The sequence below is a fragment of the Apteryx mantelli genome, chromosome 8 (assembly GCF_036417845.1).
Source record: "Apteryx mantelli isolate bAptMan1 chromosome 8, bAptMan1.hap1, whole genome shotgun sequence".
In the NCBI taxonomy this organism is placed as follows: Eukaryota; Metazoa; Chordata; class Aves; order Apterygiformes; family Apterygidae; genus Apteryx; species Apteryx mantelli.
In genome coordinates, this window is record NC_089985.1 from 38,828,842 (window position 1) to 38,844,280 (window position 15,439).

At 37.5% G+C, this 15,439-nt stretch overlaps 1 protein-coding gene across 3 annotated transcripts in view; it reads left to right on the forward strand.

Annotated features, from left to right (window-relative positions):
* Nucleotides 1–15,439, forward strand: part of FGGY (FGGY carbohydrate kinase domain containing) — a 312,847-nt gene that overhangs the window by 220,797 nt on the left and 76,611 nt on the right. For all 3 annotated transcript variants that reach the window (XM_067301318.1, XM_067301319.1, XM_067301320.1), the window contains one exon: nucleotides 10,110–10,238. In XM_067301318.1, coding sequence (XP_067157419.1) covers nucleotides 10,110–10,238 — 129 coding nt within the window. The remainder of the gene's footprint in view (nucleotides 1–10,109; nucleotides 10,239–15,439) is intronic.

Consider the following 15,439-nt stretch of genomic DNA (forward strand, 5'->3'; position numbering starts at 1 on the left):
GTACAGGGTCCCTTTATCTGTCTTTCTTTTCTCTTTTCCAATCCCAATAAATTAGAACAACCTACAATTTCAAACAAAATTAAAAATATGATCACAGGATATTTACACTTACATGCTGTTAGAATCAGTGGGATTTATAGCTGAGTAGTGTTCCAAATATACTGCATCTTTTTGGCTTCCTGTCATTTCAGTCCATCCAAGAGCTGTAGCAACTATAAAGGAGGTGAAATTGGCCCAGTGCAAAAAGGTTTTAGGGTGTCTCCTTCCTCAAAGGTTGAGGCACTATTTTGTAATATATGATTCAGCAGTAAAAAGTTAGAGACTTCTTCTCAGAAAAGCAATAGGGTCCTCTTTTTATTTTTTATTTTTTCCATCTTGACATCACTGAATCAGAGAATGGTTGAGGTTCGAAGGAACCTCTGGAGTATGTCTAGTCCAAGCCCCTCTGCTCAAACAAAGCATGGTCAACTAGAGCAGGTTGCTCAGAGTTATGTAGTCAGGTTTTGAATATCTCCAAGGATGGAGACTCCACAACCTGCCTAGGTGACCTGTTCCAGTGTATGACCATCCTCACAGTAAAAAAGTTTTTTCTTTCTATTTAAATTAAATTTCCTTTATTTCGGTTTGTGCCAATTGCCATGTCACTGGGCACCACTGAGAAGAGCCTGGCTCATTTTCCTTTACTCCCTCCTATAAGATATTTATACACATTGATAAGATCCCCTCTGAGCCTTCTCTTCTCCAGGCTGAACAGTCCCAGCTCCCAGCCTCTCCTCATATGAGAGATGTTTCATTCCCTTAGTCATCTTCATGGCCTCTTTGCTGGACTCGCTGTAGTAAGTCCATGACTGTCTTCTACTGGTCAGCTGAGCGTGGTCTAGATGTGGCCTCACCAGTGCTGAACAGAGGGGAAGGATCACCCCCCTCAACCTGCTGACTGTGTTCTTCCCAATGCAACCCAGGAGATTGCTGGCCTTCTTAGCCACAAGGGCACATTGCAGACTCATGTTCAACTTGTTGTCCACTTGTTGTCCAGGTCCTTTTCTGCAAAGCTGCTTTCCAACTGGCCAGCCTATAGCCTGTACTGGTGCATGGGGTTATTCCTCCCTGGTACAGGACTTCGCATTTCCCTTTGTTGAACTTCATGAGAGTCCTGTCAGCTAATTTCTCCAGCCTGAGATACTCTTTGTCTTTTCAGTAACTGCTCTTTAATGGGCTGTGCTAAACACTTCAAAATATAAAGGATAAAATAATTCAGGTTTTCTTCCCTGTGTTTCCTGGGTGACAATTTTCCATTCCCCTTCCACTGTAGGAAAGGAGACCCATCACCCATCCTGTTTATCATCAGGTTGAGTTCTGCTGGCAGATGGTACCTTTCCACTTCTCCCTTCTCCCAGCTGCAAGAAGTGGGAAGTATTGTGTGCTGTTCTTTTGTCCTTGAGCTTTGTCATAGGTTAGGAAACTAATAGTAAAAGCTTGGAGCTTTGAAAAAAAATTCACCTGTTGTCCACTACCAGATTTCTGGTCTCAGACTCTCTCTACCTGAGGAACCATCTTTTCTTCTACTCTTTGGCACTATTGTGTTTATAGTTTTTGCTCATTTGAGACCACTTGAAATTGTGAAATCTTGACCTTTCCTGGTTTGAATTCTTTCCTTAAAGAGTCAATAAGTAGTGTGAAAGGCTGCTCATGCCTTGACAGACTGTGGCTTGTTGACGGAGACGTTAGATGTGGAGGGGAAAGGCTTTAAATAGTCACTCTTCTGTCAACCTACAGAAGCTGCAATTGCAGAGAGACTGCTTAATCTTTTGGTGCCATGGACAGTAAATGTACTGAATAGACTTCTGCTATAGGTTAGGCAAAAAATGTAATTTGCCAGGAAGCAAGATGAATTTCAACTACTTTTTTTGGAATGAAGGTTCATCTGCATTACATGTTTTTCTTTTCTTTTTTTTTTTTTTAATATACTTGTTCTTCCTAAATCTGTCAGACATGATTGCATTCTTTTAAAGCTATTATGTGAGATCGAGTGATGTTTTAGCTTCATATGTTGTGAACTTTCTCTTCCTGTTAAGTATGGAATCTGGGAGTTCTTTCTACTTTGAGTTTTCATTTTTAATAGTCATAGGAAAAGCTTTAAGTACAATTACTGTGGCATTGTTTTAATTTTAAACAAACTAAGGCAGGTACAAGAATGTGAGAATCATAGCACTAAAAATTTTCAGGAAATAGAACAATTTAGTTATTCCCAATTTCTGCAGTGTAACACTTTTTAAGCATAATCTATATTTTTCTATCCCCTTTATAAAGTCATGTCAAAAATTGGGTCTATAACCCACAGTTGTATGTTAAATGACTATACAAGAAAAATCTCATTAATAAAACAGTATTTTGGGTGCAGCAGTCAACTTACTTCATGCTTTGTCTACTCCTGATTGACAGACTGTGGCCTTTGTTTATAAGATCTGTTGGATTAAAAAAAAAGATACCTTGTAATTATTGAGGTAAGTGCCACACCTTTGTTACAGAAAAAAAAATAAGGCATTCCTTAAGCACATACCACCCTTGAACATTTAGGGGAAAAAAAAAAAAACACAGGAACACCCAGCTTAAACCCTCTTGCCTGCCTAAATAACCCAGACACAAGGCATGGAAGGAGCCCGTCTGCAGCAAGATTCGGTACTCGCCACTTTATCCGAAGGCAGTGTGCAGTACCTGAAACCTTAATGTCAGTGAAACACAACTCTTAGTTCTTAGTGTCCGCGGTTGTGAACGATGGAAATTTCTATTTGCTGCCCAGCAGAGAGGAGGAAAGTTCAAGTTTGGGCTGTTCTGGTGTTTGAGATTTGCTGGTATTAAGCAGCTGTCTGCTATATAAACTTTTTACTGCCTTATTATTATTATTATTTTTTTTTGCAAATTGTGATCTTACTAAAATAAAAGATAGGAGGGAGTAGCAATCTACAATAAACTTATTTCTCCTCCCATCCTCATATTCTGTCTTTACTTGGGCCTGTTGTGATTTATATGTGTTTAAGATTTATATATCTCAAATATTATCTTCCTGTTTCTTTTTTTTAAAGAATTTTATGGAAAAAAGTCTCAAATTTCTGGAGCATTTCTTCTTTTTACCTGAATCTTCCTCTCCATGGTACTGTTTCATTCATCGCTTTCTTTCTTTGCTTAAGTCTCACATGGACATAATTTTTAAAACATGTCTGTTTTATGAGTCATGATTTATAAAATGAAGAAGGGTATTTCAATTTGCTGACCTCCTACAAGGCAGAGGCTGTTGTGCTCCCTAAAGTTAATGTTTAAGTAGTTTAAAGCATATCTTAAAGAAACAATCTTGATCTTAAAATTTCCTGTGATAGAGAGCCCACTTCAAACTTTAGAAGCTTGTTGATTGTTAGTTGCTGTCATTACTTAAATTAAATATGTTTTATTTTTCATCTCAGTCTTAACTGCATACTTCTGTCTGCCAGACTGTAGTGAGATGCCTGACCTGCACAGACTGAAATCTTCTATGTTAAAGAAATACACTGAGCTTCTTGAGTTTTTCCACCAATGTTCTTATAAGAACTGTCACATTTCTCAGTCCTTACAATTGCTTTCCTGACTCATTTCTGAACTCTTTGTAATGCATCAATATCTTCTCATTATGGATATTAGAACTGGATGCTATGTGAATGTAGTGGAGAATGAGATTGTGCAGGCATCAGAAGCTTAGCTGAAGGATTCAAAAACATTATTTCAATAACTGATCAGGGTGTTCTTAGTCTGTCATTTCTTTTGGTTTTGAAAAAGGGGTAATTATTTCTTCAAAGAAGAGTTGCTGTCATGTGAATTATTAATAAACATCCAGTAATAAAAACATTCTGTTGAGTAATAATCCATAATTAATACAAACCAAATTGCATGTGCAGTATTAGTGACTTACTATACCAAACCAGAGTCTGATTACTTGCAACTCTGACAAGTGTAGCAGTAGTCACATTATATACCTTGATGATGCTTTTCGAGCTGCAGTGTTTAGAGAGTCTGTTGGGAATATTGTACTGTAAAATGCCAGAAACCTAAATAATCGGTCTATTGAAATTATTGTTTGCAAGCAAAAATATGAGGTCAGACAGCTGATGCAAATATGTTACATCTAATTACTTAGTAAGGCATCTAAATATATGTATTGTGTATCTATATGTATGTCAGCATAGTGAGTAGTGAACCGTGAGAGATGTTCATTCTGCACTATTTCACTGAAACGTAGTTACCAAAACTCAGTCGTGTCCATCAGTGTACAGGCCTAATGATCCAATGATGCAGAATGCCTTTCTTTTTTTCTTTTTCTTTTGGCCTTTACCCAGGAAAGCTTATCATTTATATATGAAATCGAACTTTTTCAGTTGGACAAGAAGGAAATAATCTTTGTTGAAGTAGGCACCTATGGTCTGCAGACCAATTTACTTTTCAGCTTAATGAATCAAGAGCTGCCTGCACATAGGTTGCTGGCTTTTCCAGTATTTAGAAACCTAATATGTCTGCCTTAAGTAATTTTGTCTTAGGTGATTGAAATGTAGTTCACCCAAAGGCGTAGGCTGTATAGGAGAGTGGGATGGAAAGGACCCAAATCATATTTCCCTGAAGCTACTATGGCAGCTCATATAGAGAGATGAATTTTGAACTGAAGAAGGCCAAGTGATCTGGTTTAGGCAACTGTTTTTCTCCCTTTTAAGTAAGCTGGCCTGTAATACCACAATTAGTTTTGGTTTTCCTGAATGAAAATTCTCAAGTTTTCAGTTGCCAACCAGGAAATTTTAAGGAGGGTATTTCCATATTAAACAAAACAAAACAAAACTGACTTGTTCTAACACCCTTTAACTACCATACCTTCAGCCCGAAGAAAGAATGAATATTATGATTTTCCAGTCCACATCATTATCCTCCTTCCTTCTTCTCTTAGTGATATCCATTTGTGCTGATCAGCTATGTTTAAAAATTCTAGAATAATCAGCTATACATAACTCAGTTAAATGTGAATATTGTGTGTGACTGGGAGGGTTATTTGGTAATGTAGAGTTGGGAGGTTGCAACAGAAGAGTTCTGATATTATTATTCAGATTCCTTGCATATCCCAGACTTCTGGCATTCTGTGGATTATTATAAAACACAAAATAAAAACTGGAGATTGCCTACAAGCTTTGTAGTGAGCTCAGCATCCAGATATGCTGTGTGAGGTATTAGCAAAACTTTGGAGAAAATGTTCCACCAAGCCTGTAATACTGTGGCTGAGAGGAGAGGACAAGTCCCTTGCATTACTTACTGTGGGTTCCACTGGGGTGCATGGTGCCTCCTTCTACTAAGGTCCTGTTTCCTTTGATGCTTGTTTAGCACCGCTTTGTTTAACTAGATAACTTTCTCAATGCATGTTGTAAACTGTTCATCGGAAGGGATAGCTGTTTGTTGTATTGTCTTTTAGATGAAAACGCATTTAGAACCTTGGGTTTTAGAGGGGATAAAAAAAGGAGGCAAAATGGTATTCTTTGGTTGGGTTTCTGTCTAAAGTTGCTGGGATTTAAACAAGGGGTTGATATATCCCTTTAAGTTTGCTTGTGTCAAGTTAATGAAGAAAGGGGGCATCACCATTTGGTTTATTCTGTATTTTTATGCACTCATGCAACCAAATATAATTACATATGAAATGCAACCAAGTTCTGCATGATAGATTAAAAGCTGTTCTCAAACGAGTAAGTCATAGTTGAGTCAGCTGGGCCCCCTGCTGCGCTCTGCTTTTGTTATTTTTAAAAAGGTCTACGTGCTAAAAAGTTGGTTCTTTAAAAGTTGGTTCTATTAAATATTAGTAAGACTGTGTAGTGAGTTTAGATTACTAAAGTTGACTGAAGATGTATTGTCTGTTGTGTGTGTCACATCTGGTAAATAGCTGGTTGCTGTGGTAACTGCCTAAAAAGGTAGAGGGTCGCTGGTAGTGCACAAATTCTTTAAACAAAACCTGATCGTAGCAAATTCTAACATTAGTCTTCGAAGAAGGATAAAAGAGGAGGAAGAGATTCAGACAGCTTTTTCCTTTTGTAAACTTGCTGCTTTATAGGGGAAAAAATAGCTAGAAATAGAGTGTCTCATACAAAATGAAAAGGTTGTGGATTAAGGCATTGCATTAGTGAAACAGCTGTATGAATGTGAAACAGAAAGTTCTCCAGCTTCAGCCATTACGGGTTTGTTTGGTTAGGTCTAATTTTGGAAATCATTTAGCAAAGGTAAATGACTTGCACAGGAGACTACTGTAAACAAAAGACTCGATACATTTACTTTGGCAAGAGTCTTAAGAAGACTCAGTCCTTTCACTGCCTCTTTTATACAGCCTTCTGTAATACTCTCACTGACTGCCTCTGTATGCAGGCAGTTCTTATTTCCCTTCCTCCCCCTCTGACAGCTTCTTTCCCCTGGCAGGTAGGATTTAAGGGTGGCAGCACCTGCTGTTGAATTACTGGTGTGTAGCTGTTTAATAGCCTTATTCTTGTAGTAGCTGTGCCTTGACTTCTAAAGCCAATGTGTTTTGCTCAAGTAGGAATCTCTTCATTCTTTCCCAGTCTAGTGCTGGAGTGTAATCTATTTAAAATGCCTGACTGTTTAATTGTGACTCCTATTTGCTTACTCTTTTTGTGTTTTTGCTTTACCATTTAATAGCTTTACACCTACAGATTTTCTAGGCATGTTGAAGCTTAGCTGAGTTTTCTAGTTTTCCAGTGAAGAGTAAACCATGAGGGTTATGATTCCCTTTCCATGCCTCTCTATACATGTGGTAAAGTCAAGGCTCTGCCCATTCCACACCTTCTTACTCACACTTGTGTGGGTGGGGAAGCAAATTCAGCGATGAGGGACAGAGTGGCCATGCAGAGCCTGCTTTTTCTCTTTTATGAAACGTACACGTGTAGCACAGCTTTCATTGATTTTGAACTCTGTGAGGATAAAGTAGAGGAACAAAATCAATATCCTCTCGTTGCTACACTCACTTGCTGGCACCTTTTTCCTGCACTCACTGCTGGGTGGCCTAGGAGACTCTCCTTTGTGCTCTTGCTTTGGTCAGTGTTCTTTCTTTTTCTGGGTGGAAAGTGGGTTTCCTTCCCTTGTGTTTCACTCAAGTGCTTTCCCTGCCATTGAATGACATGTCAGCTCCACATCACCTCCTATCTTGCTGTTGAGAGGTAGAAAGGATTTTCCCTTTCTTCTGGCTTCCTGATAAGGGGAGAGGAGATTCTCTTCTCCTAAGTGAGGGTTTGAAAGGGGACCAATTCTCTGGTTACATCTTTCCCATGTGTGGAAAGTGGTCTTCTTTTTCATTTCCCTTTCTGCCATGCCATGCTGTTCTCTTTTTTTCCCTAAAAGGAAAGACTTTTGCCCAGTTCCTTCCTACTCTTGCACTTGATTGGGGCCTCCAGTTGGTTCCGTTTCCTCAACGCTCCATGTAATGGCCAACTACTGAGTTTTGTCACTTTTGAGATTGTCAGGCAGTGGTTTCAGTCAAGGAGTAGTTAATTATTCAGGTTTACTGTGACTCCTGAAACAGACTGGGCATACTCTGCCTTTAATTTATTTCATTAAAACATAAAATTATTATACTTTCATCTTCAAATCACAACAAACCCATCTCTACGCATTCCCGCAGAGGTTAGCAGTGCTGATGGCCATTCTGATGAATTGCTAATCCCAAAGGAATCTATATGGTCATTTTCTACTGCTGCCATCAGAAGAGAAGATTATCTGTATCCCTGAAATTGCTCCCTTAGTGCTCATTAGCTAGAAATACAATAATCGAAAAGCTGGTAGGAAAAGGTTTTGTCTAATAGTAGTAGCCCTGATCTCTAAAATGAACATTAACCATATAGTAATTATACATTGAAATGTTTGACCTGTACAACTGATATAAACAAGCCAACAATGGAAATAAATGCCTGGAAAGAGGTTTTATTTCAGATTAGTTTCATCCCATGCTGTATATATAAGATATCTGTACACTTTCAGGTCATGCAACTGATTTCTGAAGAAAAAGATGTGGTTTTAGCTGCGTGAAACTTTTTTGCACTTCCTTTCGCCTGCAGGGTCTTTGAATGTCAGGAGAAGCAGACAACTTTGTTTTACTGGTATTATTCTCTGATGTCTTAAAAGACCAAAAAGGCAACACAAAATGTATCTTAAAGAGAAATATCCTGCTCTCCAACTTATTGAAAAAAAAACACCAGAAAAGATAACACCTTTTGGAAAAGCTAGCACAGTCCTTCTGAATTTACACTAAAAGTTAATGAAATGTAGACATGTTTCTGTGAGGAAATAGCTTAATATGATCACTTCCTTTTCTATAAGCTACAGGAGAGCCTGAAATACTGGCTTTTGTTTACTACCCCTTATATTTGAATATAAACCCAAAATTAAGTATGAAAGTTCTGGCTGTGCACACTTGTTTTAAATTTCCATCATGAGACTTAGCCTAAAACTTCAGAAGAGGAGGTGTGATTATCAGAGCAGAAACACGTGGCTATCCAGAGTTTCATGGGTAGGGTTCTAAATGAACTTCAAGAAGTTTTGCGTGCTAGTCACGAAGTGCTCCAAACACTTGATCGGTCAGGAAATGGGGGCCTTCTTCAAAATGAATTGCTTACAGCAAAGTCAAGGATCTACCACTGTGGTATATAAAACTTAAAGACCCATTTTCCACCTGTGAATTTAATATCATAACCTTCTTTTCACTTAACAGTGAGGTAGTATAACTATATTTCCAGAAGGTTATGCTCAATAGCATCAGTATATTCCTGATAACTCTTACGATATACTATTCCTGTTAATTAATCTCTATTGTGGAGGATGTTTTACTTGCTTTCTAGCACATCAGAATGTGCTTTAAGAGTAGCACATTCTTATTATAATCTACCGTGAAAATAGGCTTGTCCTATAATATAGGCTTATATTTTAAACAGGAGTTGTGCCAACTCTGCCCAGAAGATTAGACATGTACTATTAAATGAACATGAAGTCTCTGACTTAGAGCCATGATATTGCTAGGGAAGTCTATAGGAGCTCCCACTGTACCTTTTACTGCCTCATCCACCAAATCTTTAGATAAAGAGAGAAGTGTGTGTGGATTCCTGGAGCCATCAGGCTTTCCCTATTGCTTTGGGCCTGGTCAGGCTCAGCAGCCATCCCAGAGAGGATTCTTCTACCCAGAGATGAAGCTGAGGAAAACAAAGAAATAGCCAAGTGATCTTTGAATTCTGAAAGATTTGTGACTCTAGATCTGCTCTTCTAAGCTCTGAAACATCTCTATCATTATTAAAACAATCTCTTTTCTTTTTAGCAAAAAAAAAAAAAAATTAGGGTGATAGAGATCAACACAGACAAGACCTGCTAACAGACTCCTTGGTGGCAAGATTGAGAGGGAGGGGTTACTACTGATTATGTCTCGGGTGACCATAATGTTCTTTATATTTCATAAGGCCATCGAAGACTCAAAAGTGGATAGTTTAAGGCAGTGAGAAACGCAGCTGGAGTGGCAGAAATTTGCTTATTTAGCCAGTTTCTCCTTCAGAGTTTCTGTTACTATAGCCATCTTATTTCTAGGGAAACCTCTTGGAGAGGATAGAAATGGAAAAACTGGCCACTTTGTTGCGCAGCAGGTGCCCTTTCCAGTTACAAGCACGGGCTGAGCTGAATCTCGTTCACATATGTAGAGACTGGCTGCAAGTAGCGTAGTCAGTGACTACAGAAGCAGCTTGCAATCTCTGTGTGTGTATTTCCTATCTATTGGAAAGATGCTAGGCAGAATTTCATGGTTTGTGGTGAAGTCTCTCTCTGTGGCTGGGTAAGACACTGAATACTGTTGCACTTTTAAATTATGGGGCAGCCTGATACAGCATGGTTGTGTGTTTAACATGCACACACATAATGAAGTGTATTTTATAATCAAAGTTCTTTGATGAACCTTTTTGTTATGTGTACCACACTAAGTTGAGGAAGAGGAAAGGAGTTCCTGTAATAACATACGTGTTTGTTTTTCTGTTTAGTAAATTGACAGGTGTTTGGTTTTTCTTGTGTCTGCCCAGGAAACCACGTCTTGTCTCCTGGAGAGTCTGTTGGAAAAGGTCTAACGCCAGAGGCTGCGAGAGATCTTGGTCTCCCCGAAGGGACTGCAGTAGCAGCTTCTCTCATTGATGCACATGCTGGAGGACTAGGTATTCAGTTGTATTTACTGTTCTTGGAAATAGGCGTGTATTGAATTAATTTAAGAAAGCTGTTTTTCTCACAGCTTGTTTTATATCCATTTATTTGCTCTGATGCTAATATTTGTTCTTATGCAATGGTGTAATTAAAGTAAAAAATGCCTTCCCAATAACAGCTCCTGTTGAATATCTGTTTATAGGAAAGGGTTTAAATATCACTAAATATCACTATCTCTGCAACTGAATTTCCTGGGTATCCATTAACTCTTGTTACTTCCACTTCGAGTTCCTGAACTGAAACACCATTGTGTTTTCTCTCCAGCATGCTGAGAGTTTGCATCTCCTGTTGCTCAAAAGAAAAATCAAAAATCGAAGTTCTGAGGGAGAAGTCTCGTGGCTGAGGCTTGTTCACAGTTAGTCTTTCTTGTTAGTTTTAGGAGCAGTTCATCCTTTGTTTAAATAGTGCAATAAAGACTTTTCAACATACGTTTATGTTGCTAGCACAATATAGGATATATACCCAAAATGCTGCTTTTGATCTACCTCTTAGAGTATGGGTAATAGTGTATGTAAGACAGTGAAAACAGAGTAGAGGGAGAACTGGCCAATGAACAGCATTGCCCTTCTGTGGTGAATTCTGAGACTCTGAACATGTTATGTCTAGCTGGAGTGGGAGGCCTAACGCTTGGATTTTTTTTCTTCTCCAGCACAGTATTCTGAAGTGCTCAGTTTCAAGTGTATTGAAATGAAATGTTTGGTAAGGCTGAACTGCATCATTTTCTTACTGTGCTGTTTGGCCTTATCTAAATACAGTCAAAACCAAACTGATTCAATGTAACTTTTCAGCAGGAAATTGAGGGTTTTTTAGTTTGATAGGTTAGAAAAAAATGTTACCTCAGAAAGTTTCAGTGTTATTGAAACACTGCTGTTCAATGGAAATCTATTGCTCATCAGAGCATTTTTCTCTAGATCTAAATGAAATGTGATTAGCTGCTAAAATATCAGTTTTCTTTCTAGTATTTTGCTGTGGTGTTTCAAATCTATTTTTTTTTTCTAGTAGTTGTGGCTTGGAAATTTTGAAATGTTTAAATCTGTTTGCTTTGCTTCTGATAACTGTTTCTGATGAAGTTAAGTAATCGCGTATGTTACTTTTCTTATTGCCTCAGAAAGATTAACTGTAGATCTAATATTTTGTTTTGACCAGCTGCAAAAAGGAATGTCTATAGCAGGGAAGACTGAAGTTGTTAGTGTCATAGCTGTAGATGTGGTGTGTCTCTACAACTGTGAATCTCTTAAAAAAAAAAAAAAAAAAAAAAAGTTTGTGTTTGTATAGATTAGTATCCTAATTGGCTAAGACATATGAAATGTAGGTATGTAAAAATGTTTTTAAAAGTATGTGCACTGGCAATTTTCTGTTCTTAAAAAGGATGAATTGATAAGACAGCCTGAAAAAGGACATTATTGTGCCAACAAACTCTGAGAAGTTTCCTTTTTTTTAAAGCCAGGTCCTTAATTTAAAATTTTACATTTCATTAACACAGGTAGTTGCTTTTTTTTTTTTTTTCCCCTCAAATATATACAGACAGACTCCTCCATAGCCACATAACCTTTTCTTTCCAACCTGAACTATAGCATCAGATCTTTTGCTATAAACATGTATCAGTAAAAGCTTTTGCAAGAGTTAAATCATGAACATTTAGTCAGGAAGTTTCTCTTCCTGTCTTCATACTATATATAGTAAAGCAAAGTATTTATTTAAAAATGGAGAATTATTTGCTGAATCCCAAATCTCTTTAGTATTTGGAGTTAAAATCTCTATAGAACTACAGTGAAAATGCAATATTTGTGCCAGTGTTAAGTTTTCCTCTGATCTAAACCAGATATAGATGACATGAAAAAATTGTACTGAAACAATTCTGAAGATCATGTACCAGTTCATAATATGGTGTAGTATTTGGAGTTAATCACTCTTTTTGTGTTGTCACCTGCATGGTACTTCAGTGAAAATATGCAAATGAAAAGTAAATTTTCGTATTTCAGTAGTCATCGTCCAGGGATAACTTCCATATGTTTGAAGAGGAATGCGCTGTAGAATGGAGTGTGAGCTTGAAATCTGTTCTCTTGACTCTACAAGAATTATGGATGGGTATACTTGGACAGGAAAAAATAATTCCATTTCTCAAAGGGGAATTTCAAAGTTTGATTTTGCTCCTATTTAGGTATGAAAATCAAAACTGTCAAAATAAACTATGAAAAGAAATAGAGTCCCAGCCTCCATAGCAGTGTCCTCAAAGACCTTAGTCCCAAGACTTTGAAAGCTCAGACTTCTTGGAAATCTGTCCAGGTGTGCCAATAGTGAAGCACGTAGGTGACATTGCATGAAATGGAGCAAGTTCTGACTGAGGGCTACATGATTCCTGCAGTATTTCAGCAATATAGCCACTCTTTTCCTGATAATTTTGATTTAGCTGTATTGGTGAATTCTAGTAAATATTCTTTTGTTGGAATTTTTTCAGCTAGCTCCAGTGGTGAGGAGTGGAGAACCTCCTGTGCAGAGGAAATAACAGTATGCACCAAGCTGCATCAGCAATTGCTAGAAAACTAGACTGTCACTTTAAAATGACAGTAGAGGGCCTTCATTTAATTTGCCTTATTATGTGAATACTAAATTCAGAACACAAAAAATTTGCCCAGTAGATTTCATGTACTGCATTAAATGAATTGAATTTAATGAAGAAGAGAGAGCAACTGTCTGTTCACTTGCTACAGATTTCTGTAAAGGAGCTCTAGCATTAGAAATCTCTTCTGTAATTACTGGCATCCAACAGAGTAGGAAAACTTCAGTGGATGGAGATGGCCTGCTTATACAAGTCCTGTTTATGAAAATATGATCATAATATGTTTTCCCAGATGACATCGCAAAGACTAGCAGACTACTGAAATCATCACGGGGGGAAGAGATGTATAGGTCTTTGTTAGAGAGGGAGAGATGCATCACAGAGAGGAGTCAGTAACACAGCAGGAGAACCTGCATGCAAATCACTAGTAACTGAGTAGAGTCAGGGATAAGAGGAATATTTGTGATGCAACTCATCCCTCTTCAATCTAGGAAGGATAAATAGACAGGGGAACTAACAGAAAAGACAGTAAAAGGGAAAAGATTTGGTAGCAAAAAGGACAGCAGGAGCCTAAATGAGAGCCAGAGAATGCAACTGTATATGAAGAGAATAAATAATGAGGCTACATCTCAAATGTTGAATTGCTCTCCTTCATCCATAGTGCATATAGCAAGAACATTCATCATCTTCCAGTCTGGTTTAACCTCCAATGTATAGAATACAGAGCTGAAAGTGGTGAAGGAAAACAGAAAAGCAAAAGGAGAACACAGATAATAAAATTAGAAAGAAATGAAGAGTCTCTAGTTCTGATAAAAATATGCCCAGTGTTCTGATAAAAATATGAAGAATGGCATTGCACTAAAATACATTCATTTTATAAAAATGAGAGGAAGAGGCACAGAAGAAAAGAAAGTAAAGAAGAGATCTGAAACAGTGAATTAAAATGTGAAAATATTGAAATGATAATAATACTGGAAATCAACTCATAAATGATGTAAAACTTTTATTTTGAAAAGGAATTGATATATGCTCCAGTGTTTACTCCATGTTATGCTCTGTATTGAAATGCTGAGGATTACAGTCTGTTTAAAGGATATGACTTGTATATTAATATGTGTTAGATTATTTTGCTGGGCAGTAACCTCCAGTGGGTGTCATTATTCTTATTCTTGAACACATTCTGCTGGTAGTATTAAAAATAGTCTATAACAGCAGAGTAAAAGGGCTCTTTTGCATCCTGCAGGCTGAACCAAAATGGCATGATGGACATTTTGTTTTCAGTGTTAGTAACTTTTGACACAGGATTCATAACTGCTTTTCATTGGATATAAAGTGTGTTTTTGATGGTCAGGGTCCTGGAATTTAGAAAGACTTTGAAGTTCTGAGTGAAATAAAGTGGAGATGGAGAATTATTTGATACTTACATCAGTGGAGGTCATCTATGATGCCTGAATCAGTCCATCTGATACCTGTAACTCTAAACACGAGTAAAGTTGCTGACAAAACTCCCGCTGATTTTGACAAGGCTCAGATTTCACTCTGCAGAAGAATGTTTTCTTTGTGATTAACAAGTATCTAAATATGAGGCTCTTCAATCTTTTATTGTTTGTAGAAATAAATTTGCAATATATGCTGATAATTCAATTCAGTAGATTTGTTTACTCTAAAGTGTGAATGATAGTTTAAAGTATTTTTAGAAGTTTTAATGTGATATTGCCTAGTACAGAAAAGTGCCTTTTAGACAACCCTATCCAAAACGCTTAAGACGAGCTTCTAGGTGTCTGTGTTTGAACAGTGAAAAAAGAAGCATAAGAGGCAGAAGCTGTGCTTTACTTTCTGTTTCTCCTTACAAATAAGCTCTTTATATGACAGGTATGCTACCGACACAGTCATAAGCCAGCTAGGATAAAGGGACATAAGGACAGAGTTTTGAAGGCTGTGAAATTTTAGCCCTTAATTTTCTGGATATTGAAATGACTTCCAGCCATGATAATACCATAACAACCTTGTAACTATGATAAGACAAACTGTAACAGACTGATTTGATAACAGAATCTTGCAGTGGTGGCCTAAATGAGAGGGCGTTAAAGACATGTCACATACTAACCACAGGTAACACATGGCATCTTTAACTTTGATTTTGAATGTACAAAATGTGCAGCAAATGTCTTAGTGATCCTCCTGCAATGAGAAGAAATGTAGCTTGACAGAGGAGATCTGTAGTTTTTTTCTTAGTCTCTCTGAACACAGATTCCCTATTTGTAAAATAAGGATGATAGGGAGACAAGAAAAAGGGAAATATTACTGTTGTTTATTTATTCAATATGCTTGTAGTTGGACGCCAGGTTAACCAGAACTTTGAGGTGAAACTGCTTTACCTTTGGTTAAAGTGTGCACATTAAAATACACCGAAAAGTTCCCATTCTCTAAAGCTAAGTTTTGCTGAAAAATGTATTAGGAAACTGGACACTTCATAGGAAACACATATCTCCTGGGTAAAACAGATTAAAAACAGATTAAAATAAAAGATTTGAAAGAAATCTATCCCTTGCCTATTTTGTCCTTGCAGAGTTGGTCCATTGTTTCAGTCCAGCA